At 41.1% G+C, this 25,988-nt stretch overlaps 12 protein-coding genes across 12 annotated transcripts; 7 read left to right on the top strand and 5 right to left on the bottom strand.

The window, feature by feature from the left end:
* The first annotated feature begins 58 nt into the window (after positions 1 to 58).
* On the top strand, positions 59 to 1,302 carry V1514DRAFT_350899 (uncharacterized protein). Its single transcript, XM_066929431.1, has 2 exons — positions 59 to 655; positions 722 to 1,302. Exons 1-2 carry the CDS (start codon positions 169 to 171, stop codon positions 1,219 to 1,221), a joined length of 987 nt encoding a protein of 328 aa, XP_066784874.1. The 5' UTR covers positions 59 to 168; the 3' UTR covers positions 1,222 to 1,302.
* V1514DRAFT_350898 (isoprenoid synthase domain-containing protein) lies at positions 1,219 to 2,668 on the bottom strand. Its single transcript, XM_066929430.1, has 6 exons — positions 2,563 to 2,668; positions 2,348 to 2,502; positions 2,004 to 2,269; positions 1,886 to 1,946; positions 1,649 to 1,830; positions 1,219 to 1,574 (listed from the first exon to the last, which is right to left on the bottom strand). Exons 1-6 carry the CDS (start codon positions 2,596 to 2,598, stop codon positions 1,378 to 1,380), a joined length of 897 nt encoding a protein of 298 aa, XP_066784873.1. The 5' UTR covers positions 2,599 to 2,668; the 3' UTR covers positions 1,219 to 1,377.
* On the bottom strand, positions 2,669 to 4,309 carry V1514DRAFT_327051 (P-loop containing nucleoside triphosphate hydrolase protein). Its single transcript, XM_066926905.1, has 3 exons — positions 4,169 to 4,309; positions 3,993 to 4,092; positions 2,669 to 3,942 (listed from the first exon to the last, which is right to left on the bottom strand). Exons 1-3 carry the CDS (start codon positions 4,205 to 4,207, stop codon positions 2,888 to 2,890), a joined length of 1,194 nt encoding a protein of 397 aa, XP_066784872.1. The 5' UTR covers positions 4,208 to 4,309; the 3' UTR covers positions 2,669 to 2,887.
* Positions 4,310 to 4,400: 91 nt separating this feature from the next.
* Positions 4,401 to 6,431, top strand: V1514DRAFT_290646 (uncharacterized protein). The gene is made up of 5 exons (XM_066925305.1): positions 4,401 to 5,143; positions 5,210 to 5,750; positions 5,812 to 6,005; positions 6,062 to 6,145; positions 6,204 to 6,431. Exons 1-5 carry the CDS (start codon positions 4,583 to 4,585, stop codon positions 6,330 to 6,332), a joined length of 1,509 nt encoding a protein of 502 aa, XP_066784871.1. The 5' UTR covers positions 4,401 to 4,582; the 3' UTR covers positions 6,333 to 6,431.
* Positions 6,432 to 6,563: 132 nt separating this feature from the next.
* On the top strand, positions 6,564 to 8,380 carry V1514DRAFT_327046 (uncharacterized protein). Its single transcript, XM_066926904.1, has one exon. The coding sequence runs from the start codon at positions 6,781 to 6,783 to the stop codon at positions 8,221 to 8,223; it is 1,443 nt and encodes a 480-aa protein (XP_066784870.1). The 5' UTR covers positions 6,564 to 6,780; the 3' UTR covers positions 8,224 to 8,380.
* Positions 8,381 to 8,486: 106 nt separating this feature from the next.
* On the top strand, positions 8,487 to 13,203 carry V1514DRAFT_350894 (uncharacterized protein). The gene is made up of 3 exons (XM_066929429.1): positions 8,487 to 8,761; positions 8,822 to 12,106; positions 12,157 to 13,203. The coding sequence occupies exons 1-3, from the start codon at positions 8,588 to 8,590 to the stop codon at positions 13,027 to 13,029; spliced, it is 4,332 nt and encodes a 1,443-aa protein (XP_066784869.1). The 5' UTR covers positions 8,487 to 8,587; the 3' UTR covers positions 13,030 to 13,203.
* A 177-nt stretch (positions 13,204 to 13,380) lies between these two features.
* On the top strand, positions 13,381 to 14,621 carry V1514DRAFT_341409 (uncharacterized protein; the record flags this gene model as incomplete). The annotated part of the gene is made up of 3 exons (XM_066929055.1): positions 13,381 to 13,659; positions 13,731 to 14,431; positions 14,486 to 14,621. 3 exons carry the CDS (start codon positions 13,381 to 13,383, stop codon positions 14,619 to 14,621), a joined length of 1,116 nt encoding a protein of 371 aa, XP_066784868.1.
* On the bottom strand, positions 14,596 to 17,855 carry V1514DRAFT_327043 (DNA polymerase phi-domain-containing protein). Its single transcript, XM_066926903.1, has 3 exons — positions 17,634 to 17,855; positions 17,485 to 17,577; positions 14,596 to 17,432 (listed from the first exon to the last, which is right to left on the bottom strand). The coding sequence occupies exons 1-3, from the start codon at positions 17,835 to 17,837 to the stop codon at positions 14,781 to 14,783; spliced, it is 2,949 nt and encodes a 982-aa protein (XP_066784867.1). The 5' UTR covers positions 17,838 to 17,855; the 3' UTR covers positions 14,596 to 14,780.
* A 723-nt stretch (positions 17,856 to 18,578) lies between these two features.
* On the top strand, positions 18,579 to 19,560 carry V1514DRAFT_327042 (uncharacterized protein). The gene has a single exon (XM_066926902.1). The coding sequence runs from the start codon at positions 18,685 to 18,687 to the stop codon at positions 19,342 to 19,344; it is 660 nt and encodes a 219-aa protein (XP_066784866.1). The 5' UTR covers positions 18,579 to 18,684; the 3' UTR covers positions 19,345 to 19,560.
* Positions 19,536 to 22,769, bottom strand: V1514DRAFT_226310 (MCM2/3/5 family-domain-containing protein). Its single transcript, XM_066924725.1, has 2 exons — positions 22,231 to 22,769; positions 19,536 to 22,177 (listed from the first exon to the last, which is right to left on the bottom strand). Exons 1-2 carry the CDS (start codon positions 22,560 to 22,562, stop codon positions 19,657 to 19,659), a joined length of 2,853 nt encoding a protein of 950 aa, XP_066784865.1. The 5' UTR covers positions 22,563 to 22,769; the 3' UTR covers positions 19,536 to 19,656.
* An 887-nt stretch (positions 22,770 to 23,656) lies between these two features.
* V1514DRAFT_346561 (uncharacterized protein) lies at positions 23,657 to 24,769 on the top strand (the record flags this gene model as incomplete). Its single annotated transcript, XM_066929273.1, has 2 exons — positions 23,657 to 23,697; positions 23,773 to 24,769. The coding sequence occupies 2 exons, from the start codon at positions 23,657 to 23,659 to the stop codon at positions 24,767 to 24,769; spliced, it is 1,038 nt and encodes a 345-aa protein (XP_066784864.1).
* V1514DRAFT_327036 (uncharacterized protein) lies at positions 24,761 to 25,932 on the bottom strand. Its single transcript, XM_066926901.1, has one exon. It carries the CDS (start codon positions 25,892 to 25,894, stop codon positions 24,878 to 24,880), a length of 1,017 nt encoding a protein of 338 aa, XP_066784863.1. The 5' UTR covers positions 25,895 to 25,932; the 3' UTR covers positions 24,761 to 24,877.
* Between the last annotated feature and the right edge of the window lie 56 nt (positions 25,933 to 25,988).

Raw genomic sequence — 25,988 nt, 5'->3', positions numbered from 1 at the left:
GTTTGCTTCCATGGATTTTGACGCCAGAATTATCAATTTAAAAATGCACATTTGAACATTGTAAAATCGCACAATCAGGAAAACCATTGATTTTACTTACACCTTTTGAAAAAAAAAAAAAGCAGAAAGAAAATATATACTAAATTAATTATCATATAAAATGATTCAATGTTTTCCAGGTTTTCTTTAAGAGCATCAAGCAGAACGGTTCATTTGAATTTCAGATGCGCAAATTGCCGGCTTTGCTTTTACTCGTCTCAATCGACTGTCAAATCAATCAACCCGGTTGAGCAATCATCATGGTCAAAAAAATCAATATCGGAAAAAGATAATCACAGGTCAAAATCAATTCTATCATCATATAAAAAAAAATGTAAGGGCAAAAGAGGCAAAGAAGAAATATTACGGGAAAGTTTGCGCCGGGTTGACAAGATCATTTCAGTCTTGTTTGAAACTCCTCAATCGCAAGATCACAACTCGCGCAAGAAAAAAGAGCAAATTAACAATTCAAACAATTCCAGGACGTTATATTTGCAAACTGATGCAACATGGATGAAAAAAAATGATCTTATCCGGATAATATCACGATATTTGCATCATAAATCAAAAGACGAGCAGGCAGCCAATAAGATTATTCGCGATTTGCATTTCACATGTGAGATACCAAGAGTGAACAGTTTTTTTTCTGCAAACAGGCGTTTGCTAACATGATATGAAATAGATTTACCAGTATTGGATTTAAATTTTAAACAAATTGACAACACATTCCGGCTTCAATTTGAATCACCGACAGTGGCGGAATGGTTTAAAAATATTGCCGACAAATGTGGCATATATGGGCGCAGATTTAATGTGTCGTTTGCCGAAACTACTGCGGACCGGGTGGACCGTGATGGTGATGATGATGATTATGATAAGAACAACGACGAAGAAGGATTAGACTGGGACAGGCGAGTACTGCTGTCCAACCTGCCATCGCATACCACGCGAGAAAACTTGTATCAGGCAATTTCACCAAAATTTAACCTTCAAGGACACATGCACGAGTCCGTGTTTTATATTCAAAATCAAAATGAGGATCGTCATGAAAACAACACGGAATCAAGTTTTTTGATCGTACTAGCAACCCGAGCAGAGGCGGTCAGAATGGTTCGCCGCTTGCACAATTGCATCTGGGCTTTGGATTGCCAAGAACGGCCTCGTGCTAATCTTATAATGTAATGTATAAATCAGATATATTTTATAAACTATTGTTAATTGTAATAGAATAAACTATGCATCAATGCAAAATAACAATACCCGCACCACTCGTAGGGACAAAATAACAAAGCCAATAAAAAAAACGCACCAACGCCAATATGATAAAGAAAGCACAAATCATACAGTTAAACCTTTAAGAATTTTTTCAATTAGCGGATTTTCCGCAAGATTTAAGCGGGCAATTTCTTCCCTGATCTTTTGCTCATATAGGGCCATTTGTTTCAACGTATAGTCAAACGAGTGCGTGATGTCGCGCATGTATGAGACCGCATATTGTTTTAATGAGTCGTCCGTAGAATGCTGCTTTAAAATGTCTATTGAGCGGCAATTAAAAAAAAATCATGATTAGCCATGAAGACTTCAAAAAAAAAAAAAAGAATGAACATACTAAGAATTTGCTGATTAGATTTGTCATGAGTAATGCTGTGTATTATAGGAAATGAAAATTTTCCCTCTGTAAGGTCTTCACAAAACCCCTTATTTTTGGAGTATTGATCTGATTGTAGGTTTAGATAGTCATCCCGGATCTGATAAAGTATGCCAATAAGATTCGCCAGATGCACAAACTCACTGGTGATGTTAATATATCAACAAAATTTGTGCCACAAAAAACAAGTTAACCTACACTTTATTGTTTGATTCTGCTTGCATTAGTTTTACTGCAAGCCGAAATAATCCTCCGGTTTCTGAAAAATAACAATGTTAGAAAAATCCCAAAAAACTTGGAAAAGCAAGCTACGTACTGTTATTGACCATGCTAATGTATTCGTCCTCGGACGGACATACAAGCGAGTCCCTCCAGTAAAGATCCAAGCCCTGACCACGATGAAGATTAATAAGTTCGTCGGTATAGATCTTGTAGACAACAGGGTTGTTCAGCTTTAAAAGTTCACGGAGAGCTTGGAAGTAAACGTAGTTTGACGCGTTAATCGTCTGAGCAACGCCATAGACGTTATGAGCAACTGGAAATCCCCGCCGAAGCGTGGCCGAATCTTCTACATCATCGACCCTAAAAAAACATGAAAATAAAAAAAAGATTAGTAATTAAAATTCTGCAGGACAGATCAAGTGATCTGAGTTTACTTACAACAACGAAGCAGTGTGAAGCATAGCAATGGCACGACCTATGATCTGTAAAGAATCTTCTGATACGTTTAACCAAAAATTAAACGCATCTATGCAAATTTTTCGAATGTCCTTTCCCGGATGTGAAGCCAGGTATGAATACGGTCCGAGAACAATCTGTGAAAAACAACGTGGTGAGATGGAGTTGGTTCAAAAGATAGAACAAAATTGACTTACTGCTTCATTCCGCGGAGACCAGTCCTCGGAAGGCATGACAGTTTATTTGGTCAGTTGAATTTTAAAAAAGTTAACTAAGTAGGTGTACTTAAAAACGATTGTAATGAAGCAGGACACGTCTCTTTATATTGATTTTAATCAATTAGGGGCCGTTGACTACGTGTCACGTGCCCGTCGCTGGACTTTACAGGGGCGAACAACAATGCACATGAACAATACTAACATGCATGACACTTGAGCACCATAAAAAAGGTACGAATAATAGCGACAATAGCGAACAATACTAATAATTTAAACTTATTTGAGTATCAACGACAAAATGCATTCACTTAAACAATTTCCTCAACGAGATTTGACCCTCGTCGTTACGAGAAAGAACCTTGGCGACCGCGAGTTCAAAGTCTTCTTGAGTGACATGAATCCGTCGCTCACGAAGCGCGTACATGCCCGCTTCCGTGCACACGCCCTTAACCTCTGCACCAGAGCAGCCGCCCATTTTCTCGGCAATCTTTCGCAGATTGATCCCGCGAGTCAAGTTCATGGAACGCGAATGAATTCTCAGAATATCAGTTCGCGCCTCCAAAGTTGGAGGAGGAAATTCAATCTTTCGATCGATTCTACCAGGTCGGAGTAAAGCCGGATCCAAAATATCCAAACGATTGGTTGCCATAATGACCTTGATGTTTTTTGTAGATTCGAACCCATCCAGCTGATTGAGAAGTTCCAGCATGGTTCTTTGAACTTCAGAGTCACCACCACTGCTTCCCTCTACTCGACTAGATCCAATCGAATCAATTTCATCCATAAAAATAATACTGGGAGCGTGCTCTCTAGCCATTACAAACAATTCTCTGACCATTCGCGAACCCTCGCCAATGTATTTCTGCACCAATTCAGAACCACTGACACGGATAAACTTGCATTCCGTATGATGAGCTACCGCACGGGCAAGTAAGGTTTTTCCAGTTCCTGGAGGACCATATAGCAACACTCCCTTAGGTTGGGCAATACCCAAAGATTCAAACAGTTCCGGATGCTTTACGGGTAATTCAATGACCTCCTTAATCTCCTTAATCTGCTTATCCAAACCACCAACCATCTCATAAGTACTGTCAGGAACTTTCTCAACCATCATCAGCGAAACGAGCGGATCGACCTTGTTGGGTAGGATTTGATGAAGCGTGTAAGTGTCCGATCTCAAGCACACCCTCAAACTTGGCGTGATCTTTTTGATATCAATGTCGGACGCAATATCTACGACATATTTGCCCTCGGGATGAACCTTGACTAACACTTTGGTTTTGCCCATGGCCTTGACGACTTCGCCGACATATGAACCTGGTTCTTGAAGTAGCTGCAATTCTTCTCTCAAAAGACGAACTAACTAATCAATAAACCAATCAATTAAATAAATTAATCTTGTAACCAACCTTTCGCATTAAGAGCATTTCTCTGTGCTTCCAACCGTCTCAGGTTTTGAGTCTTCTCGTTTATCTGAAGCTCAGTTTCCTCGATCTTCTGCGTGTAGTACTGCGGCATTGTCAGTCGTCTTGCCCCACCCCCGACCGATCCAGATCGTAATCATCAATCAAGTCAAATAACTTACCGGTTTGATGCCGCTATCTCTTGATATTGAGATAGTCATGCTAAATAGCTGTACAATCTTTTGATTTCTCACAAATGATGAAAGCGATTCCCGGGCGGTGGTGACCCAAGGCACTGTGAAATAGAAACCGAGCGAAATGGGCCCGAAATGTCACCCACAATAATTGTGAACCGAAACCGCTCCAATTTAAGCGTTTAACGCAACCAAACCCCGAACCTTGGAACCTGCGTATCGCGATATCCATTAAAGTATGGCGATGACGGCTTGAATGAACTCGTCGACTCTGTAGGTGGCGACGTTTCTGAGTTTCAAAAGATCTTGTTTTGTGGGTCGCTCATGTAATGGAATTGTTGATTATTTATAAAAGAAACGGTTAATCAACAAGAACGTGTATATTCCGACACGCAATATATCATGACGACTACGCCATCAAGGGAAGCCGACCTGGCAAAGTTTAGAGCAGAATGGCAGAAGGAAGTGAGGGAGAGGAGAAAGGAACCTATGGACTTGGGTGAAAGCACGAGCAATAATGCTAATGTGAGAAGTTTTCGGCCCGGCGCTTCCATGGCGCCGAAGGCACAGCAGACTTTGGCGGCAGCAGCATCTAAAAATTTACATGATAATGAAGAACCTTCTCAATTGGACGACGAAGATGGCCTCAAATCTTCCACAGAGGAGCTTGTGCAAAGTGTGGCTCAGCTTGACTTGAATTTTGAACTAGAGTTAATTGAATCTTCAGTGAATAATGCAGATAGAAAACGTCGGGCTCCAGGAAACAAGTTGGCGTCAGATCCAAAGATAGAAGAACAGCCAGTAGAGAATATTGAGGCATCAACTGCAGAAACAAAAAATGATGTTGAAGAGGGAAGTTTGGGGAGGGCGGAACGAGCTTTGAAAATATATGAGGCTGCCGTCGAGAAGGAGAAAATTGGGCAATTAGCAGATGCGCTAAAGTTTTATCGACAAGCATTTAAAGTAAGTAATAACTAGTATTTTATCATTAATTTGTTATTGTTGTGTGCAGAGCTAAAAAGTTCAAAGCTTGATGAGACAGTGGACAAGTTATACAAGAACAAGCATTTTCCTAGCAACTTGTTTTCAAATCCGCAACCAACGCCATCAAAGAAAGTCACTACAAGTTCATTACCGACTGCGAAAACGTCGTCATTGCTTTCAGAATATTCTGAACTTGAAGCCCATCCTGAAGATGAGGAACTTCCGTGTCCATTAACCATGCTTCCAAATGAGATTACGTCAAAGATTTTAAGAATGTTGGCGCTTGGTGACTTGAATTCGTTCACGAAGACAACATACACATGCCGAAAGCTTGCATATTTGGCATATTCAGATCAGAAATTATGGAGGAATTTGTGCATGAAGGAATACCCGAGAATGGCCTATGAAGAAGAAGTTGACGAAGAAGAAGCTGTTCGTCTTTGGAATGACAGTTGGCGGCAGATGTTTTTAGAACGGCCTAGGGTTCAGTTCAATGGAATATATATTAGCATTTGCAATTATCATCGGCCCGGACTAGCAGAAACATGGAGCACGCCATTTCACATTGTGACGTATTATAGATACGGTAAATGAAATGCTCTAAATTTTTTTTTTTGGTTGCCACATAATTAACTCGTGCTTTTCAGTTCGATTCTTTGATGGCGGAACTTGCATTCTTCATTTGACAACCCGAGAGCCGATTGAGGTTGTGCCCGAATTTCACCGGACCATGCAGCGACGAGGCATCTTCAAAGGCACTTGGAAGATGTCTATGGACGGAAGGTTGAGAATTGAATCACAGGCACCGGTTGCGAAGTATTTGTTTTTACAAGAATTAGACGTAAGTTATATACTGCACGTAAAGTATAACAATTTCTTGACTTACACTTGTTTTAGATTAAATCGTCAGGACGAGGACGACATAATCGTCTGAATTGGGTTGGGTTTTGGAGTTTTAACAGGCTTACCGAAGAGCGAATGGTGAGTAAAGCTTGATGATATTTGGACTGTAACTACGATATGCTAATAGTCTCTATAGGAATTCGCGTTGAAGCACGATAAGCCATTCTATTTTTCTCGGGTCTTGTCCTATGAGAGAGAGGGCCAAAAGTTAGGAATTAACAGTGCTGTGCAGGAAGAGACGGTAGAGCAACTAGTAGCTTTATGATTGCATCAGAACTAATTTGATTTTTTTTTTTTTTTTTTTTTGGCCATATCACATACATTTTGTAATTTAATGAATTTTGCTCCATGCAGATTTGCTATATTCGTACACTTTTCATCTTGTATTAATTAAGCCTGTGGCGTTACAGATGATTTGTGCCACATTCACCAGCCACATGCATGTGAAGAACTCCTCGTGACAATTTCGACCCAAGAAGGAATTAGAATTAACGTTGCAACGTTCACTTTGCTCCTCAATATCGCTTTGTGCTTCAATATCTCGGTGGTTTAAGCCTTTATCAGGGTGTTTATTTATTTGTTTACATTTTAGTTTGATTCAGCAGTCTCCTCCTGTGTTAGTGTTCTTCCATTATTGTCATTCATTGTTGAGAACCTACCTCCGCAAATTTGTTTTCCGGCCAATTCAGCATCAGAGGCATGTTTAACTCAGCATGACATCTACTAAGCCTGCTGAGGTCTCTAAAATGTCTATGTCGCAGTCACATGGAAACACTATGACCACGACGGACTCGTCTATTTCTCGCAGCAATCCCAGGCCGGCCCTGGATTCCTCATTTCTTGACGAACATTTCCCACCACCTAATCTACCACCAGGTGCTGCTCTTCTTGATGACAGAGAGTCTTCAGCTTACACTGCGTTTCTTGATAAGCTTGCTTTAGACTCTGATTTCATTTTTGATCCGGTACTGCCTGACACATTACCATCCTGGCCGTTCAATTCACCTACATCAAATAACTCGCCGCCTCCGGTGACTTTACCCTCGCCTTCATTCATACAGCAGCCATCAGTCTTGCCGTTGTCTGTTTTACCCAGACCTTCTATGAATGACGGGCTAATCGACGCTCCTCCGTCTCATATCCCTAGGCATTCGGTGCAGCTGCCTTTACTATCACCAGGCGAGCAGCCTGGTCCTCCACCTCTTACTTTTGATTCCATTCGCGCTGGTAAATTTACTGTTGAAGATCGGGCAAGTTTACTACGTGCTGCTCAGAGGAAGCAAGGCTTAGCATGGGGTTCCGATCCGAGGTTTCAAAAATCTGGATTTAGTGCCGCTCCTTCTTCTGAACAGCAACAACAACAACAATCACTATCATCTGCATCTTCTTCATTTATTACTCCTGTTCATGGAGAATCACAGCAAATAACTGCATCAGAAATATTAAGTAAAATGTCACAGGATGGTAGTGTATGGATTAACGAAGAAGCAGTGCTTGATAACTCAAATTTTCATGCTATGCACGGTAATTACCACACTCAACAATTCGGTTCGCAATCATTATTGCAATCACGGCAGCACGAAACTTCTTTATTAATAAGCGACAACATCCCAATATCTGACCCACCAGAACAATCACAACAAGAAATACAATCGTCATCACAACCACGATTAGAGTCACAAACATTGTTAGAACCACAGCAACCACCGCAGCACAATGAGCTCGAGCAAACTGATGAATTTAGTTCTTCAAAATCACCATCACCATCTGCACCAAGTTTGTCATTCACTTCTATTTCGCCTCCCCAAAACAATAAAAGGCAAATCCAAGAACAACGAGATCCCACTCCTCCAAAATTACACGATGAACAGCAATTGGATAGTAAACGATTTCGACGGCAATCTACTCCTGCCGTTGAACGAGAACTTTTAACAGATGCCCAGCGCAGGAAAAATCATATTTCGTCTGAAAAGAAGAGGCGAGATATTATTAAGAATGGATTTGACGAAATCTGCAGTTTAGTACCAGTTCTTCGAGCTGGTGGGTTGAGCAAAAGCACAGTATTGCAGCATGTTGTTGAATACATCGAATCTCTTCAAGCAAAAAAGAGCAAGCTTCAGAAATTAATTGAAGAATTAGAAAGAAAGAATCTATAAGACTGAGACGAGAACAAATATTAAATACATGGTCGGTGTTGGTTTTGTAATTCTTATTCTTATTATTATTGTACAATAAGGGTGGGGTGTTATACATTGCTTTCATTCTATTATATTTCCATAGTAGACATATAACTCCATTAACAGTGACATTTATATACTTTTCTTTTCATTGTAATTTTCTGTAATTATCAAAGGGGTTTGTACTTAACTTAATCATGTACATAACCACAATGATTTCTAAACTATAATTTTTTGGCTGCAAAACACAAAATATGCTCATTGAGTATTGCCGAATTTAAACTTCTTCTCTTCAGTAGCCTTGTAGCTGGATTCACTTATCTTAGAGCAAAAGAAATAGCAAATGAAAGAGTCACTGGTTGATAATCCTCCCAAGAGGATTATGGCTGTCAGCTTTGGCGTGCTTTCTCCGCAAGAGATTGTACAGCAGGCTGAAATCGAAGTCTCCACCAGAGAGTTATTTGATTTGGAACGAGGCAGAGCGCCAAAAGAGCATGGTGCATTAGATCGACGAATGGTATGGTTTTTCAATTTTTTAAAGGTATTGAATCTAAATTTTCTTTTTGTTTTTGGTCAGGGTATTTCAAACAGCTTTACGGAATGCCAGACTTGCCATGGAAAACTTGCAACATGCCAGGGTCATTTCGGTCACGTGAAGCTTGCACTTCCTGTTTTTCACGTTGGCTATTTTAAGAGCATAATTTCTATATTGCAGAATATATGCAAGAGTTGTTCTGAATTGCTACTGGACGATGTCGCCAGGCAGAAATTTTTGGCTGAGCTGCGTCGGCCGGGTATCGACAACTTGAGACGAATGCAAATTTTAAAGAAAGTCAACGAACAATGCAAAAAACAGCGTAAATGTCTGAAATGTGGATCAGTTAATGGTGTCGTGAAAAAAGCTGGACCGTTAAAGATTATTCATGATAAGTTCAGGTACGCAGGCAAGCAAGTGGTCGATGAAAAAGTTGATTTTGAGAATTCGTTTCAATCTGCAAAGGCTTTTCTCCCTGATTTTGAAAAGTTTCAAAAGAAGGCGATGGATGATTTAAATCCACTCAAGGTTTTAAATATGTTTAAACGAATCTTGCCTTCAGATTGTGAGCTGCTGGGAATGGATCCGCAGGTTGGTCGTCCTGAGATGTTTATTTGGCAATACATTCCCGCGCCTCCAGTGTGTATTCGCCCATCTGTTCAACAAGAAACTGCTAGTAACGAAGACGATCTTACTGTTAAACTCACGGATATTGTTTGGACATCATCGTTGATCAAGTCAGGTCTTGATAAAGGCATGACTGTTGTAAACTTGATGGAACAATGGGATTATTTACAACTATGCGTTGCAATGTATATCAACAGTGATACTCCGGGCACTTCTGGTCCCGGTGCACCAGCAAAGCCGATGAGAGGTCTTTGCCAGAGACTGAAGGGAAAACAAGGTCGATTCAGAGGTAACCTGTCTGGCAAGAGAGTGGATTTTTCTGGTAGAACAGTTATTTCACCCGATCCAAACTTGAAAATTAACGAGGTGGCGGTTCCAGATCGAGTAGCCAAGATTTTAACTTTTCCTGAGGCTGTCAACAGGCAAAACAAGGTCAAGCTTCAGCAACGTATCCGGAATGGTACAGATGTTTATCCTGGTGCTAATTATTTAATGAAAAAAAATGAAGTGGGCAAGCGATATTTGAAGTACGGAAATCGAGATATGATTGCTGATCAATTGCAATTTGGTGACGTGGTTGAGCGACATCTGGAAGATGGTGACATTGTTCTTTTTAATCGTCAGCCATCACTTCATCGATTGTCGATTTTATCTCATTTTGCGAAAATCAGACCTTGGAGAACTTTCAGATTGAATGAGTGTGTTTGCACTCCATATAATGCCGATTTTGATGGTGATGAAATGAATTTGCATGTACCCCAAACTGAGGAAGCAAGAGCAGAAGCAATGAACTTAATGGGTGTAAAAAATAACTTGATCACACCCAAAAATGGTGAACCTATTATTGCTGCCACACAAGATTTCATTACCGGAAGCTTCTTGCTTTCGAAAAAGGATGCATTTTTTGACAGAGCTCAGTTTTGCATGCTTGCTGCAATGATGTCTGATGGCGAACTGCAATTTGATTTACCCCCACCTGCCATCCAAAAACCAGTTGCCTTATGGACCGGAAAGCAACTATTTGGATTAATGATTAAGCCAAATCGGCATTCGAATGTTATAATTAACTTGGAAGCCAAGAACAAGACTTTTAAAGCACCTCCGAAGGGCTATCCCTCAGATATGTCGCCAAATGATGGGTACCTGGTTATTAGGGGCAGTCAAGTAATGTGCGGTTCTATGGACAAGAATACACTTGGAGATGGAAAAAAATTTTCAGTGTTTTATGTAATTTTAAGAGACTACGGTGCCGATGAAGCGATCAAGACAATGGGCAGAATGGCAAAGCTTTGTGCGAGGTTTTTGGGCAATCGAGGATTTTCCATCGGCATTAATGACGTTACTCCTGGTTCGATTTTGAATAGCAAGAAAGATGTTTTGGTCGAGAAAGCGTACGATAACTGCGATGATTTGATTGTCAAACTTAAGGAAGGTAAACTTGAAACCAAGCCTGGTTGTAACGAAGAAGAGACTTTGGAAATGGAGATTTCTGGAATTTTGTCTAAAGTCCGAGAAGAGGTTGGAGAAATTTGTATTAGCGAGTTGGATAAATCGAATTCACCGCTCATTATGGCTACTTGTGGATCTAAAGGCTCAACAATCAATGTGTCGCAGATGGTTGCTTGTGTCGGCCAGCAGATTATATCCGGAAAGCGTGTCCCGAATGGATTCCAAGATCGATCATTACCGCATTTCCCAAAGTACTCCAAGCAGCCGCCTTCAAAGGGTTTCGTTAGAAATTCATTCTACTCTGGACTGACGCCAACCGAGTTTTTGTTTCATGCCATCTCAGGCCGTGAAGGTTTGGTTGACACAGCAGTCAAGACAGCCGAGACAGGATACATGTCTCGTCGCCTGATGAAGTCGCTCGAGGACTTGTCGATGCAGTATGATTCAACTGTCAGAACTTCAAGCAATGGTATAGTGCAGTTCCAATATGGTGGTGACAGACTCGATCCTGCTGATATGGAAGGCGATGAGAAGCCAGTGAACTTTGTGCGCACCTGGTCACATGCGCTGAACATAACTTTCAATAACAATGATACTGCTTTACTTCCATATCAAATTAAAGCAGTGACTGATGAAATTCTTGTTCCACTTGAAGAAGCGATTCGACAGGAAGAGGACGTGTTAATTGAAAAGGATGACGGAACGAAAGAGTCTAAATTGGAAGCGGTAGATGAGTTTGAGTCTGAACGCGTATTTTTTCAGACCGTGCGAGACTTTGTTTTTACTATGGCTGAAAAATTGGCTGATTTACGAAGCCGCCGTGGCTTGAATCCTTTGCGAAACGACTATGACATGGATACTGAAACTTCTTCTAGCCTGGAAGAGACCGGAAAAGAATTTTCCGAAATTACAGTTAATCAAATTCTTAGAATTAGCGAAGCATCACTGCGTGAGTTTTTAAGACAAGTGCTAAAGAAGTACGAGCGCTCAAAGGTCGAACCGGGTACTGCCGTTGGTGCAGTTGGCGCACAGAGTATTGGCGAACCTGGAACCCAAATGACGTTAAAAACCTTTCATTTTGCTGGAGTTGCCAGTATGAATATCACACTTGGTGTGCCTCGTATTAAGGAGATTATTAATGCATCGAAGACAATTAGTACACCGATTATTAAGGCAACGTTGGCAAATAACTCTGACGAATTTGCTGCCAGAATGGTTAAAGGAAGAGTTGAAAAGACGCACTTGGAAGATGTAAGTTGCATGCTAAAGCGTTTTGCATGAGTCGAATTAACGATTTCTAGATTATTTACTATATCGAAGACGTGTATCTTGAAACAAGAGCATACTTGTCATGTAGATTGGATTTGAAAACCATTCAGAAACTGCAACTGGAAATTAAGGTTGAAGATGTGGCCAGGGCTATAATTAAAGCTCCGAAGTTAAAGATTGCAAATTCAGATGTGTCAGTGATGGGCAAGGATCGCATTCGGGTTTATGTTCCAGAAATTGCCGACAAAGAAAAGAGGAAGGCCAAAGTAGCAGCCGACCTTGACGTGTTTTATAGATTACAACACCTGCAGAGAGTTTTGCCGAAAATTGTGGTTCATGGCATTCCGACTATTACTAGAGCGGTCATTAATATCAATAACAACAAGGAGAATGAGTTGTTGGCTGAAGGCTATGGTCTTCGTACGGTAATGAACATTGACGGTGTAGTGGGTGCGAAGACCGCTACAAACCACGTTTTGGAAATGCGTCAAACGTTAGGAATCGAAGCCGCCAGGCATAGTATCATTGGTGAGATTGGTGAAACTATGTCTCAATATGGTATGAGTGTCGATCACCGTCACATTCAATTACTGGGAGATGTCATGACATTTAAAGGTGAAGTTCTTGGCATCACTCGATTTGGTTTAGCCAAGATGAGAGATAGTGTGCTTCAACTGGCATCGTTCGAGAAAACTACTGATCATTTGTTTGATGCATCATTCCACATGAAAACTGATTTTATTGAGGGTGTAAGTGAATGTATTATTTTGGGACAACCAATGCGCATCGGAACTGGCGCTTTCCAATTAATTAGAAAAGCAAGTTCTGCAGATGCTTCCACATCGTCGACAGTGGGTGAAAAGCCTACATTATTTGAAGATCTCTACTCAAAATTGGTTGGATAACTAAAAGTTTTTTTTTTTTTTTTACGAGCATTAATAATTGTTTTTTTAAATTTGCCATTATGCTTTTTTAATTGGTGTTATTGTGGATTTATACAAAAAGGAATTGGAATAAAAATATGAAGTCTGAAATATATTGATCAGTAGAATATAAAGCTGTCGACAAAGCGAAGACGCGGTGCTAAACAAAACTCTGTTTATCTTTTTCTGTTCGGCGACCGCGAATCACGTTAATTAAATTTCATATATCCGAACAAAACAAAACAAGGCCAAGGACTATACTATTTCACCAAATTCGATTTTTAAATCTAACTCGATTGGAGACTATATATACAAACTTTGGTAGAAAGACTAATGGCAAGTGTTGGAGTGAAACGGAGCCACGATGCGAATGACTCGGTTGGCCACGATCTCAAACGATCAAACACCAATGCGCAAAGCAATTCTAAATCGTGGATACAACTAAGATGTTTGGTTTCCGCAAGTGAAGCAGCAGCGTTAATCAATGGAAAAGGAGAGACGATTTCAAAGATTAAGCAGTTGACAGGCGTTAGATCGTCATTCAGTGAAAATATCAGGGGTACGGTGGAACGAATACTGACTGTTTCCGGTTCAATTGAAGGAGTTGCTGAGGTATGTTTGACTTTAAAAATTTATATTGTTTTTGAATCTTCTAATGTTTTTTTTTGGATTTTTTTTTTAAGGCATGCGGGTTGTTGGTGAGAACAGTCGATGATGAATCAATTGAGAACGGCTCACAATCTGAATCGACTAATGAGCGCGCCCTGCGGATGGTTGTTCCACATCAGGCTTTGGGTCCCATAATAGGACGCACTGGGAATCGCATAACTGAAATCAAGCAAACGACGGGAGCAACAATCAACATTTCTGACTCTTTGCTCCCACTTTCAACCGAGCGTGCAGTAGTTATTAAAGGAACGGCCGACGTTATCCAGCAAGCTATTGAAATAATTTCTCGGCATCTTTATGATCAAACTGAAAAATTGTCGATGACTCACATTCAGCACTACAACCCATTACCAGCATGCGGCGTGTTTGGCAGGGATAATCATTGGAGGAATCAAGTCGACAAAAACGTGCGCACGCCGTTTAATCCTTACGGGGTGAGTCCGAATGGATATAGCGCTTCAGATTATGCCAATACGGTGGGGATTACAAATGGGGGGTCTACTGAGGCACAAGCCTCTACGAAAGAATCGGCTGTGGACACTAAGCAACAGCGAAACACTGTTGCGTCTACCATTATTCCACATGTTGGAACGACATCTTTACAAGCTGCTCAACAGCAAGCTCAACAACAAGCTGCACACAGCTTACCTGGTCAACAAGTAATTCAGCAGATTTATATCCCGAACGACATGGTCGGCGCCATTATCGGTAAAGGGTACGTGCTGAATCGCGATTGATTGATGGAGATTGTCTACTAACAATGCAACAGTGGAATGAAGATTAATGAAATTAGACAGTTATCTGGCTCTTCCATTAAAATCAACGAACAGCAAGAAAATAGTAATGAGAGACTAGTCACAATTACCGGCACCAGTGACAGCAATCGTAAGGGTTTTTTTTTTTAGATATAAGGATTTTTATTCACCATTGCTAACGCATTTTTTTTTAAAGAAATGGCTCTATATATGCTTTACTCTCGTTTGGAAAATGAGAATAAGCGTCATTCTTAGCTTGCCTGTTAAGTCATTGTAATTATCTATTTGAAGAATTGTAATTTTAATTAACTATTCGATTTTTAGCTTCCCCCTTTCTGTACCAACCCATTTTATGAAGTCTATAAACAATGAACTAGAAACTGTTGATTTTGGATTAACAACCCATTGAGTCATCAAGTTGGAATAAACACCAGTTAATTGCGCTAGAACACTGGGCCGATCCTCATTATCGCTGGAATCAAATATAACCTTTGCCACAAACAACGAACTCGAGACACATGATTTGGTATGCAAAGTGGAACTAGTATGTGCTGCCTCTTCAAAGATCTCATCTAACAGTTCATATGCGGACTCCGTAGCGCTAGTGACAAAACGGAGTCTTGTGATTTCACTCTGTAGTATGTTATAAATCTTGTTTTTAATAGCATCACTTGTAGTAGTTCTCAACAACCTTGTTAACGGTATCAAAGCTGAAAGAATTAAGCCACCGCGACCGTCACGATCACTGACGCCGTTGCTATCTTTCAGCTGTTTTGCCAAGCTCTTGACAAAAGTTGAAATAAGATCCAATGCTCTCAATTTCGCAAAAATCACGTTTTCTTTGGCTTGCTTGCTAATTACTTTCTTTTTTGTGATTGATTTTTTGTCTTTGTGACCTTGCACTCTGTCTTTGAACATTAATGCAATCTTGCTATCCAAGGCCAACATCTGATCGTCATCCATATCTTCGTCATCGGATCCTGAATCCTCTCCATCCTCACGTTTTCGTTTTACGCCTAAAACCGATTCGAGCTTAGCAGCAAACTCTGCATACTGATCATCATCGTCATCATCGTCATCATCTTCATCTTCATCGTCATTCACGTCGTCATCACGATCGTCATCATCGCTTTCACCAGCTTCATCATTTCGTTTAGTGTTGTCGATTTCCTCGTCAATTTCATCTTCATCTTCATCATCTTCTTCATCATCATGAACGTCAAATAGCTCGTTCTGCCCTTCAAGATTTTCTTTTACTTGTAGCACATCATAAAGAAGCTGCAAAGCGTCTGCATTAATAAACTCTGAAAACCAATTGATCAAGTTTTGACAAAGACTCTTAAGCACGCTAGACTTTTTTGTTGACAATGCTAACGAGGTTTCTACCAAAACTGAGCCTAAGTTCTGTTCAACAATCTCTTTGTCATCAACCACTTTTGACTTTGATTTTATTTTTGGATTTGTACTTGATGCATATTCTGAAAGAATTGTACTTGCCAGTTTGTTTACATCCAAAAGTTCATCCCATAACGATATTCCGAGAACTGAAAAAACGAGCCCAATCGACACTAAAATTTCGACCAATTGAACACGTAATTTCGCTTCCTCTAAGTCAGTTTTCGCATTCTTGTGCTTTCGTTGGCTCTTTCGAAGAGTGGCAACTTTTTCCAAAATTTCAACAGAATTTTGAAACACGTCACGATCTATTTCATAATGATCTCGCAATTCAAATGTATGAGGATCATGCTGAAGTAGTTCAATTATTTGTTTAGCTGCCGCGACGGGTAACTTGATTCGTTCATCATCCCAAGACAGTTTTGCCTGTGTGTCATTAAGAAATTTCATGACTACCGTAATAGATAACTTGGCAGCTTCTGCCGTAGTGGGATCAACTGCGTAATCAGTTTCAAAACCGGGACTTTTAACAAAACATGCTGTACTTAAAAGTAATCTAAATGCGTACTCAATGTCATCCGACACGACAACATCTTTATTCTTACTTGGCCTTAGGAAAAAAACTAAATGGTTCAAAATCTTTTTTCGAAACTCCACGATGGACGACAAATAATTTTTCGGTGGAGCTTTAAACAGAAGAGCCAATGCTTGGATAATACCAGAATGAGCAGGTGCGAATGAAAGAATACCATCTAACGTGCGATCTTTGGCAAAAAAATCTGGAAAATCAGTCACGATTTCACGAAATAATGTTGAATACTCAGAAAGTCCTGTTTTAACTCGATGTAGAAGTGCCCTTGAAATCTGTTCCCGCCACAAATTTGTTTGCTTTTTGCTCCTAATAGTTTCAACAATAATCTCTTGAATATACTCGTTTCGAACTAACAAATTAGCATTCTTCCCATGTTTTAAAAACGAAGCTACAACTGCAACATAAGACTGCCTATCAGACTTCGTCCATAAAGGTGCCGCACTATTGATGAAATCGCTAAGTTCTTTGTTTTCTAGTTGAAATATGGCATCATAAACACAATGATACCTTGTATTCCATTTCCATTCATCACTAAGGGACTCAGATTTATACAAATCACCCACACTAAATAATTTCACGAAGCTTCCGTTATTGATTATCTTGGCACCTAGTTTTTTTATTTCGCCTACTGAATTTGTTATAAGTTTTCGATCAGCAACATCAAGATTAATGTTATGTTGTGATGACAAGGCCTTCACAGTTAAAAAAACTGCGATTGCGTTATTTGTGACTGGCGTCTTTTTAAAAGATGAGGTAATGGAATGCATTAGCGACGGTGTCAATAAGTCGGCAGATGTTATTGGAAGATGACGTAGTAACACTAAAACGCAAATCTCTGACCCCCATTCCGCTCGATTTGCTAGTTTAACCAAATCTTGAAAAGCAAGAGTAATCGATTTTGACGACCGGAACTTATTAACCGACAAGAAAATATGAAGCGCAAACAGTGCCCGAATAAAACCATGAACATCGCTCTAACATTTCAAATTAGTCCGATTGAATATAAATCAGTAAAGAAAACCATACATCTTTTGGTTTTCCCTTTAAGATCAGAGAATCGATCTTTAACACTTTACGGTATGATTCAATCTTTATATATTCATACTGTGTTTCCAAAAGCTAAAAGTTTCTATATCAGCAAAACATTCCACTTAAATGGACCATATACCACCAACCTTTGACAAAACTTCACCATACACTGCACGATTCCCAGGTTTGTCGGATCCAAGCTCTAGCACAGTTTTCTCAAGTATTGTGTTCAAATGCTCATCTCGTGACGACTCGACCCATGTTATGATCAAATCGCTCACTTTCTTAGGGTCCTCTTTAGGCGATACTAGCCTCTCTAGCAATTCTGCAAGTTCTGGTCTTTTGTTCATTCTTACAGATCATAACTTAAAACGAGTATAGTTAAAAAAATAAATTTCAATAATCGCGCTCAAAAAATAATTTTCAGATTTAAAGTTAAACATCATTCTCCATCTTTTACACTATAATACGGTTACAATTCATTCACGAGATAATCAATTGGTTTACAGAGATTTGTAATTAAAGCAGTAACAAATTTGAAAATTTTGGTACCACTGGTTTTATTGAATATCAATTCTTAAGTAATTTTTTTTGCTCCATAAAAACATGATTCAATCATTATTACTATACAAACGCGAAAAAATTTTTGCCAAATTGGGGTTCTCATATGCCGGAGCATGTTGCAATGCGCAGCCCTTTATAGATAACTTCTGTTCATCCTTCTTCCTATTCTGTGTCTAGTGAAGTTCTTGTGGAGAGTGCCTAGTGTTCACAAGATCGGCTCAGCGTAATCTACCCTGGTTCACGTTGTAGTTAACTAACTAACTATATATGATTACTAACCGATTGTGTATTTTTTTACAATTTGATTCTGCCATTAACGCTCTTAGTTATTGCCAATTCCGTAAGTCAAATATAACTTTTCATACCTAATTAGAATAAACAAAAGCATACGGATTCAATAATGTAGTAGAAATTGTAAGATTGTGATATGTTTTATATATATTCAAACTGAACGCGTTTGTTGATTCGGCCCGAATCGCAACGCGTCTATATATTTTTACGTTAGATTGTCTGCTAAACCAGCCGAGGGGATCACGATTTGGCTTGATCCAGATTTACGCAGCCATTATTATATCCATACATAATCTAAACCCTTTTTAATTTTTTTTTTTAACTTTCACTTAGCTAGGTATAATGTCGAGTGAAAATTTGTCACCTGAAATCGGCTTTCGCGTCAAACTCAAACTGCTGGCCAAGCGAGGCCGAGAGGCGGTTCGCAGGCATATTCATATTGCATTCAAAGCACATGACCGTGATGGTGCCAGAAAAGATAATGAATTTGCCATTCCTAAACTTGATCCTTATTTTGTTAAGCAGCTTGCCAGGGAAGCAGTTATGGAACGTATTTATGACCAATCAACGTGGGACCAGTCCATGGCAAGTCAATTGACCATGTGCACGCCACAATACAGCCACGCCCTTGATTATTTAAGTACAACTTGGGCAAAAAAAAAGTCAATTGTAAGGTTCCGTTATATGAAATTAATATTGCCTCATTTATTTAAGCCATTGGAACTTCCGCCTGCAAATGCGGTGGGAAATGGATGGCAAGATGAGCAAGTCTCGATTGATCCGCACTTGTTTGACACTTTGGAATCTGAATTTGTGGATTATACTGATTACGAAGAATCCGAACGTTCATCGGATGATAATGAACGTGTGTTTATTAACTACTGCAAGCGATATTTTGTTCGATCGTTTGTTGACTGCACGATCAATGGATTACCGGCTCCGGTAAAATATCAGTCTCAACCAGGACTTGATGTCCCGCCTGTCCCATTACGGTGGCAATAGTTGTCAAACCATGATTCACGTTCTTATTTTACAATTTGCAAAATTAACAATATACCTTTTGGCGTCAAATAAAATAACACTTTACGCTGATTGTCGATTCATGATACCGCTACATTATCATCTTTGTTCTGCTTATGCTCTAAATCAAAATTATAATGAACAGTAGGTATAGCTTATTTGGATTTCATAAATGAATGCAGTTATATAAGATCAAGCCAATTTATATTAAAAAAATAGTTATATTATAGACGTCCACCATATGTTAACACATAAAACACCAGCAAATAAAAAAAAAAGAAGCAAACGATCAAATCAACCGACAGTACCCATCCGTCTAACCATTCTTCGTGCACCGTCACCTACAATACTAAAAATTCCTTCTTGCTCTAACCCTCTCATGACATCACCAAATTCCAAATTTTCCACATGTTCATTCGCCTGATCATTCAACGCTCTCAAAATGTCCGAATACCGAGCCGCGCCACCGGACGTTGCCGTGAGCTGGTCTACAATCCTGACCAATTCGCGTTTAAGATCAGTGCGCATTCGTCGCTGCGCTGCAGACGTACCTGTTTGGATTAAGTCCATGTCAATACGGCCAGTAAGCGGGTCAGTGGCGTATTCCTTGATGGCCGATCGAATCAACCGCACGGCTTCCTTGACATCTTCGACTTGAACTTCCGATCGGAGATGCATCCTGGCATGAGCCTCCGACAAGCGGATCATGGATTCGAGTTGCCGAGTGGTAGCCGTGATGCGCTTTTCGGAGGCACGAACGTCTTCACCAAGCTTACGAAGTTCCACGTAGGCCTTAACCATCTCGTCCTGAGCTGCTTCCGTAATGACGGGGTTAACTTGTTGTCGTGCGTAGGAGATATATAAGGTAAGAAATTCCACAGGGAGAATTTCTTGGGGTGATGCCGTTTCAGGAGCATCTTCCAGATACATTCCGGCAAGATGTTTCGCCAACCGGCGATCGTTAAACTCATCTACCTTGTCAAGCATTAAATATACCAAATCAAATCGCGAGAGCAAAGTCGGTGGTAAGTCAATGTTTTGCGGAACAGACAAGTTCGGATCATACTTGGATCCAATAGGGTTAGCTGATGCCAAAATAGAAGTCCTGGCATTTAGCGTAGTAATAATACCGGCCTTGGCAATAGACACAGTCTGTTGCTCCATGACTTCGTGAAGGACCGACCGTGTGGAATCAGACATTTTGTCAAATTCGTCAATGCAGCAAATTCCGCCATCAGATAACACCAGGGCACCACTTTCCAAAACCAGCTGCTTCGTATCCTGATCGCGAGTAACATACGCAGTCAGGCCGACTGCAGATGAACCTTTGCCGGATGTGTATACACCTCGAGGAGCAATTTTATGAACGTATTGAAGCAATTGCGATTTAGAAGTCGAGGGATCACCGCAAAGAAGTACGTTAATATCACCTCTATACCTTGGCGCGCCACCTTTTTCAAACGTCTTATGCGTGCCACCGAAGAGCTGCAATAATACTCCCTTTTTAACATCATCCATTTCGTAAATACTGGGAGCAAGAGACCTAGAAAGTAAGCCATAAACGTCAGGCCGACTGGAAATTTCCTTAATTTTTCTAATATCTTCTTCCGTAATCTTTCTGGTTTCTTCAACTTCAGAGCTTGTCGTGCTTTGCGTGGCGACTTGCTGGGCAAATTCTCCTTCCAACGAAAGCGTGCTAATATCAAGCCCCATTCTTCGTTTGTCCACTTTCTGAATATGAACAACGTCAAGGTAGGTTTTAAACAAACTCTTAACTGTGCGCTTACGAGGATCGACACGAACCGGGTCAGACCTGAAAATACCAGTAACTTCAATTCGATCACCAGCCTTAACCGCATCCACAAGTTCATCGTACACGCAGAGTGATATCGAATGAGGCGTCTGTCCAGCAGGGATAACGTCCGGCGTTTCTTGAAGCTTGATGACTTGCCGATCAGAAAATTCGCACCGGTTGTGCACGATCTGCATGGACAATTTGCTTTGGCAAGCCTGTCGTGGGCATTTGGACGGCTCTGTAACCATACCGCGATCGATTTCTACAATCGTGACGTGATTGCAAACCGAGCACTTAAAAAACGCGGCTTTCATGTCGGGCACGATCGGCGTAGCACGAAGGACTAGACCTTTCACGGCTACGAGCTTGTCAATATCACCAGGATTAAGTTCACGAAGACCCTTTTGAGCACCGTCTTCAGCATTCAGGTTAAATGGCCGGACCTTGTAAATATTCCTGCTCTCATGTGCGGCAATCTCAGCCTCGGGCAGATTCAGTTCACCCGCCAAAAATTCAACCACGCAATCACGAAGAGATTGATCCATGACAGGAATTAGTTCCTGCGGATATCGAAGGAGATTATAATATAAACTGACGGATGGCGGATATGATTTCAAATCCTGCACGTCAAGATTGAGATTGGTGACTCCTAAATTATACATGTCCTTGATCATGTCGACATAAACAAGTTCTTCTCCCTCACCAGGAAGAAGTCTGATGCCATCATGCCGAAGCCTATATTTTTTCCGAAAATTAAGTAGAAAGTTGGTGAATTGGCGGGTGGATTCACTAAGGGACACGTTAGTACCCCAAACCACCCGATGCGGCACGTGGTTGGCTTCTGATGACAGTTGGTCATCAGCAGCAGAAAAGGTGGCTGCATCAGATGATTGCAGCGCGGTATTGCTCGTACCGTGCCTGGAACCAGGCTGTTGATGAATTGGGGTCGAAAAAAGGCCGGATGAATGAATGTCTCCTCGACGCCTAGATTGCCGCGGCGTGGCAGCACTTCCTTGTGAGCTATATATCGGTTAGCAAACATATAAAACAAATAGCAAGTTACAAGTACATACAGTTCTGATTGAAGGTTATGAACAGATCTTCTGCCTGTGACACTGCTGCTTCTCGCCCTAGCCGGAGAAGAGGACGAGTACCTCAAAGGAGACGACACCTCGTCCAGTCGGCTTCGCCTTGATGTTGCCGCAGATCTTGCAGACGCACGAGGAGTCGTTTGAGAATCAATATCACTTCGATGAGGAGCTGGGGATGAAGAAGGGTAAAAGATTGGTGAAGAGACACCTGCATGACTGGGCTGTTGTTGAACAGGCTGCGTATCAGCCAAGCTGTCGGACGATTGAGGAATGTCTGGCACGTCAGACGAAAAAAATGGCGGTGGCGACGACATGTTTTATATGCAAGACCCAACAAACTGAAAGAAAAATTTCCACGAGTGAGATATTTTAAAGATAAAAAAGAGATCTTGATTGAAAATTTCCTCTTGGGTGGTAGGGACTTTCGCCAGGGGTCTTTTCTTTCCTTTACTCAACCCCTGGCATTAACTCAATTTAAACTACGCGTTTACGCGTGTGCGCGTTTTTGCCCCTTTTACCAAGACGGTGTTTGGCGCGTCGTTTTCACGTCATAACGCGAGGAAACTGACACGAACGTTATCATGTACACTCCAATGCAATGATATATATGTAACATAAATAAAATATGTAGGAAGTACGCAACCTGCCAATCCTTTCAAGGTAAGCAATCAAAACCAACTTGGATTTTGACATAGCTACCGCATCACCCTCATGAAACCAGGCTGCCAATTAGCAATTACTTGAAAATAAATATAAAAGTTGGGCAATCAAAAAGATTAATATCTTGCAACGAAATGTGAAACCATCATCCAAATTGTGGAATGGAGTTACAATAAGTAAATTTATATATGGAAGCCTGCTACAGTATAGGGCGAGTGCGGTCATGTGGCTAAATGGCTGTAACGATTAGAGGGAGAGCCCTAATTGGACCGATATAGTTATTGGTTTACATATTAAATATTTTGCGGGTTGTGCCGAATCGCAAACGTTTTAAGTAAGTACAATCAGTGGATAACTACATTGACAGGCCACCTAGGTTACGTAAGGTATTACCGACGTGTATAGACAAGGGGGTCGTACCCTGCCACAAGCTGAGAAAGCTGTCAAAGTCAGTCGATTACAATAACCAAGAAAATTAAAACGACTGTACCATTTCAGGATAGGCGTGTGACATGTTTCATTAAATATTTACTTTTGTTACACTAGAAAATCAAAAAAAATTTCACTTTTCTCATTTCCTTTTCAGCTTGCATTGTCCATTTAAAACTGTTGCCAAGGTTTTCTTAATTTTTTTCGTGTTCGGTCCGAATACGAGATAGCCAGAAGAACTCCTTTTGCAATCTTTTAAACTATGGCAGTTGTCGAGGACTCTAAGAAATCGTATTATCCACCTCTGGACCTGAGCAACATGGCCACAAGACGGGTGGCCTTGATTACTGGGGCAAATGGGTGAGAAATACAAGATAATCTACAAAAAAATTATTTGGCTAATGTGTTATTTTTTTTTTTTTTTTTTTAATTAAGCGGACTTGGATTTGGCATTGCTTGCAGACTTTTGGATTCCATTCCAACATCTGTTCCGCTTACGATTGTTTTGACGGCTCGATATTTGCGCAAGGTCATGGATACGATAAGCAAGTTACGCAAGTACGCACCCAATCGGGATCTTTTATCATTTGACTACGTACTGCTTGATTTGGGGTCCGTGACGTCGGTGTTGGAAATCGCGCACCAGTTAAAGTCGCGGTACACGCATATCGACTACGTTTTTTTGAATGCTGGTGCTGGGGATTTTACTGGAGTGGACTGGACTGCGGCGGTGGTGGAAGTGTTGTCCGGACCCAAGGATGCCGTGACACATCCACGGTTTAAGCGCGAGCGGGTGGGCAGGTTGTCGTCTGGTGATGCCATTGGTTGGGTGTTTCAAGTTAACGTGCTGGCCAATTATATATTATTGCGACAACTTGTCGATATTTTAAGAAAAGGTGGTCGCGTGATTTTGATTTCGTCGGTTGAAGCCGAGATTGCCAATCCATTCAACAAGGATGACATTCAACTTATTCACTCGAACCAGCCCTATGTGGACTCTAAAAAAGAACTTGAACTTCTGCATACGGCAATTTCCAAAAAATGGCAAGCCGAGTACGGCATTGACATATATTTAACGCATCCGGGCATTTGCCACACGTCAATATTTGCGGAGTATCTTAATTGGTTCACCACGTTTGGCATGCTGCTACTTTTTTACATTGCAAGATGGCTTGGAAGTCCCTGGCATGTGGTTTCGAGTTATAACGGTGCGTTGGCGCCGGTATGGGCTGCACTTAAGGCAATTCCGGAAGAGAATAAGGTCTGGAACGTGTCATACGGTTCAGCATGCGATTGGAAAGGCACGACGTATGTCAAGAATGATACGCTTGCAAACGATCAGGATCAAAAAGATGCTATAATATTCCTGTATGAACTAGACAGCTTAACCAAGACTTTGCTAGAGCGAAGCAATCAACTAGAATTTGAGTAGCCACATTTGCTGCAGTTTGCATTATAAAATAGGTTCTAATATACACTTAAAAGTTATAATATACACACAAATATACATGGTTTTCTTTTCCTCTCCTTCATGCACGTTTCAAAAACTAAGATGTTCTAGCCGTTTGTGCATGGCCGCATTCCCTGAATCCAGCGGCTCTGCCGAGTCCACCTGCACGGCTGCCCTGCCAGCATTCAGCCCTTCGAGCAAAACGCAGGCCTTGCATATCCGGTTAGAAGAAATATAACCACACCGCTCGCACGTGCCCATCTTTAGTTCTTTCGTGCCCTTACGGCGCCGGCTGAGCACGAACGTTTCACCAGACCGGATGATGTCCACGATCGCGCTTGGCCGAACGGTTTCCAAATTCTTAATTAACGCCCGTGCCGTACCTCTAAACGCTTCTGGAGAATAAGTGCATTCAGTGGAAAAATAATCTAATTTTTTGTAATGCGCGTACAGCACGATTTCCTTTTCGTACGCGTACTTGAGCGGCTTGGACCGCTTCACAAGCGAATCGGCCGACTGAGTAATGATTTCTGTGCACCGGTCCAGCCGGGCCGTATCTCCACGCAGCAAGTTCATGAGAATGGTCTCGGCCATGTCGTCTGCGTTATGGCCGGTCACGACGTGACGGATGCCGAGCTTCTGGGCGCCACGGTCGAGCGCCTGCCGACGAAACACGCCGCAATACGTGCAGTTATTCTTATTACCGATCTGGGCAACAATATTGTCCATGCTCCACCCATCGTATAATTCCACGTAACTGACAATTTCCAGTGGCATGCTATACTGCACTTTGTTGCGCTTCACGGTTTCTAACGAATCATCCCGATAGCCCTTGATGCCTTCGTCCACCGATAACAACACAAACTCGACACCGTAATTATACCGCTGGTTAAGTGTCATAAGAACGTAACCTAACACAGTCGAGTCCTTGCCACCAGAAGCTCCAATAGCTACCCGCTCGCCCCGATGAAACAGCTTTGCCGTCTTGATCGTGTTATGAATCTCGGTCTCAAACACATGGAAAAAACATTCCTGACAAATCTTTTGCCCAGTCTTTGGCCTTCGCAAAAATGGCTTTCGACTCTTACACAACTCACAAGCACTCATTTAATTTTTGTGTTGCAGTCTTGATTACGGGGGACTTGCCATCAATATAATATAATAATTTTCCGGCCGTATCGACGCTGGCATAATTAAAATG

The sequence above is a fragment of the Lipomyces japonicus genome (genome assembly GCF_038497905.1).
Source record: "Lipomyces japonicus strain CBS 7319 unplaced genomic scaffold V1514scaffold_8, whole genome shotgun sequence".
NCBI classification, from domain to species: domain Eukaryota; kingdom Fungi; phylum Ascomycota; class Lipomycetes; order Lipomycetales; family Lipomycetaceae; genus Lipomyces; species Lipomyces japonicus.
This window is presented reverse-complemented; position numbering and strand designations above follow the sequence as displayed.

Bases quoted from the DNA above. Each gene is read 5' to 3' on its own strand.
- V1514DRAFT_290646 (XM_066925305.1), top strand. From the start codon at position 4,583: ATGACGACTACGCCATCAAGGGAAGCCGACCTGGCAAAGTTTAGAGCA. The intron at 5,751-5,811 runs GTAAATGAAATG...CGTGCTTTTCAG, and splicing joins TGTGACGTATTATAGATACG to TTCGATTCTTTGATGGCGGA. The intron at 6,006-6,061 runs GTAAGTTATATA...CACTTGTTTTAG, and splicing joins TGTTTTTACAAGAATTAGAC to ATTAAATCGTCAGGACGAGG.
- V1514DRAFT_350899 (XM_066929431.1), top strand. From the start codon at position 169: ATGTTTTCCAGGTTTTCTTTAAGAGCATCAAGCAGAACGGTTCATTTG. The intron at 656-721 runs GTGAGATACCAA...GATATGAAATAG, and splicing joins TCGCGATTTGCATTTCACAT to ATTTACCAGTATTGGATTTA.
- V1514DRAFT_226310 (XM_066924725.1), bottom strand. From the start codon at position 22,562: ATGTCGTCGCCACCGCCATTTTTTTCGTCTGACGTGCCAGACATTCCT. The intron at 22,178-22,230 runs GTATGTACTTGT...ACCGATATATAG, and splicing joins CATAACCTTCAATCAGAACT to CTCACAAGGAAGTGCTGCCA.
- V1514DRAFT_350898 (XM_066929430.1), bottom strand. From the start codon at position 2,598: ATGCCTTCCGAGGACTGGTCTCCGCGGAATGAAGCA. The intron at 2,503-2,562 runs GTAAGTCAATTT...TGTTTTTCACAG, and splicing joins GGTCTCCGCGGAATGAAGCA to ATTGTTCTCGGACCGTATTC. The intron at 1,947-2,003 runs GTACGTAGCTTG...GTTATTTTTCAG, and splicing joins CATTAGCATGGTCAATAACA to AAACCGGAGGATTATTTCGG.
- V1514DRAFT_327046 (XM_066926904.1), top strand. From the start codon at position 6,781: ATGACATCTACTAAGCCTGCTGAGGTCTCTAAAATGTCTATGTCGCAG.
- V1514DRAFT_327051 (XM_066926905.1), bottom strand. From the start codon at position 4,207: ATGACTATCTCAATATCAAGAGATAGCGGCATCAAACCG. The intron at 4,093-4,168 runs GTAAGTTATTTG...ACAATGCCGCAG, and splicing joins GAGATAGCGGCATCAAACCG to TACTACACGCAGAAGATCGA. The intron at 3,943-3,992 runs GTTGGTTACAAG...TTGATTAGTTAG, and splicing joins AAATGCTCTTAATGCGAAAG to TTCGTCTTTTGAGAGAAGAA.
- V1514DRAFT_327042 (XM_066926902.1), top strand. From the start codon at position 18,685: ATGTCGAGTGAAAATTTGTCACCTGAAATCGGCTTTCGCGTCAAACTC.
- V1514DRAFT_327043 (XM_066926903.1), bottom strand. From the start codon at position 17,837: ATGAACAAAAGACCAGAACTTGCAGAATTGCTAGAGAGGCTAGTATCG. The intron at 17,578-17,633 runs GTTGGTGGTATA...AGAAACTTTTAG, and splicing joins ATGGTGAAGTTTTGTCAAAG to CTTTTGGAAACACAGTATGA. The intron at 17,433-17,484 runs GTATGGTTTTCT...TTGAAATGTTAG, and splicing joins TAAAGGGAAAACCAAAAGAT to AGCGATGTTCATGGTTTTAT.
- V1514DRAFT_350894 (XM_066929429.1), top strand. From the start codon at position 8,588: ATGAAAGAGTCACTGGTTGATAATCCTCCCAAGAGGATTATGGCTGTC. The intron at 8,762-8,821 runs GTATGGTTTTTC...GTTTTTGGTCAG, and splicing joins GTGCATTAGATCGACGAATG to GGTATTTCAAACAGCTTTAC. The intron at 12,107-12,156 runs GTAAGTTGCATG...AACGATTTCTAG, and splicing joins AAAAGACGCACTTGGAAGAT to ATTATTTACTATATCGAAGA.
- V1514DRAFT_327036 (XM_066926901.1), bottom strand. From the start codon at position 25,894: ATGAGTGCTTGTGAGTTGTGTAAGAGTCGAAAGCCATTTTTGCGAAGG.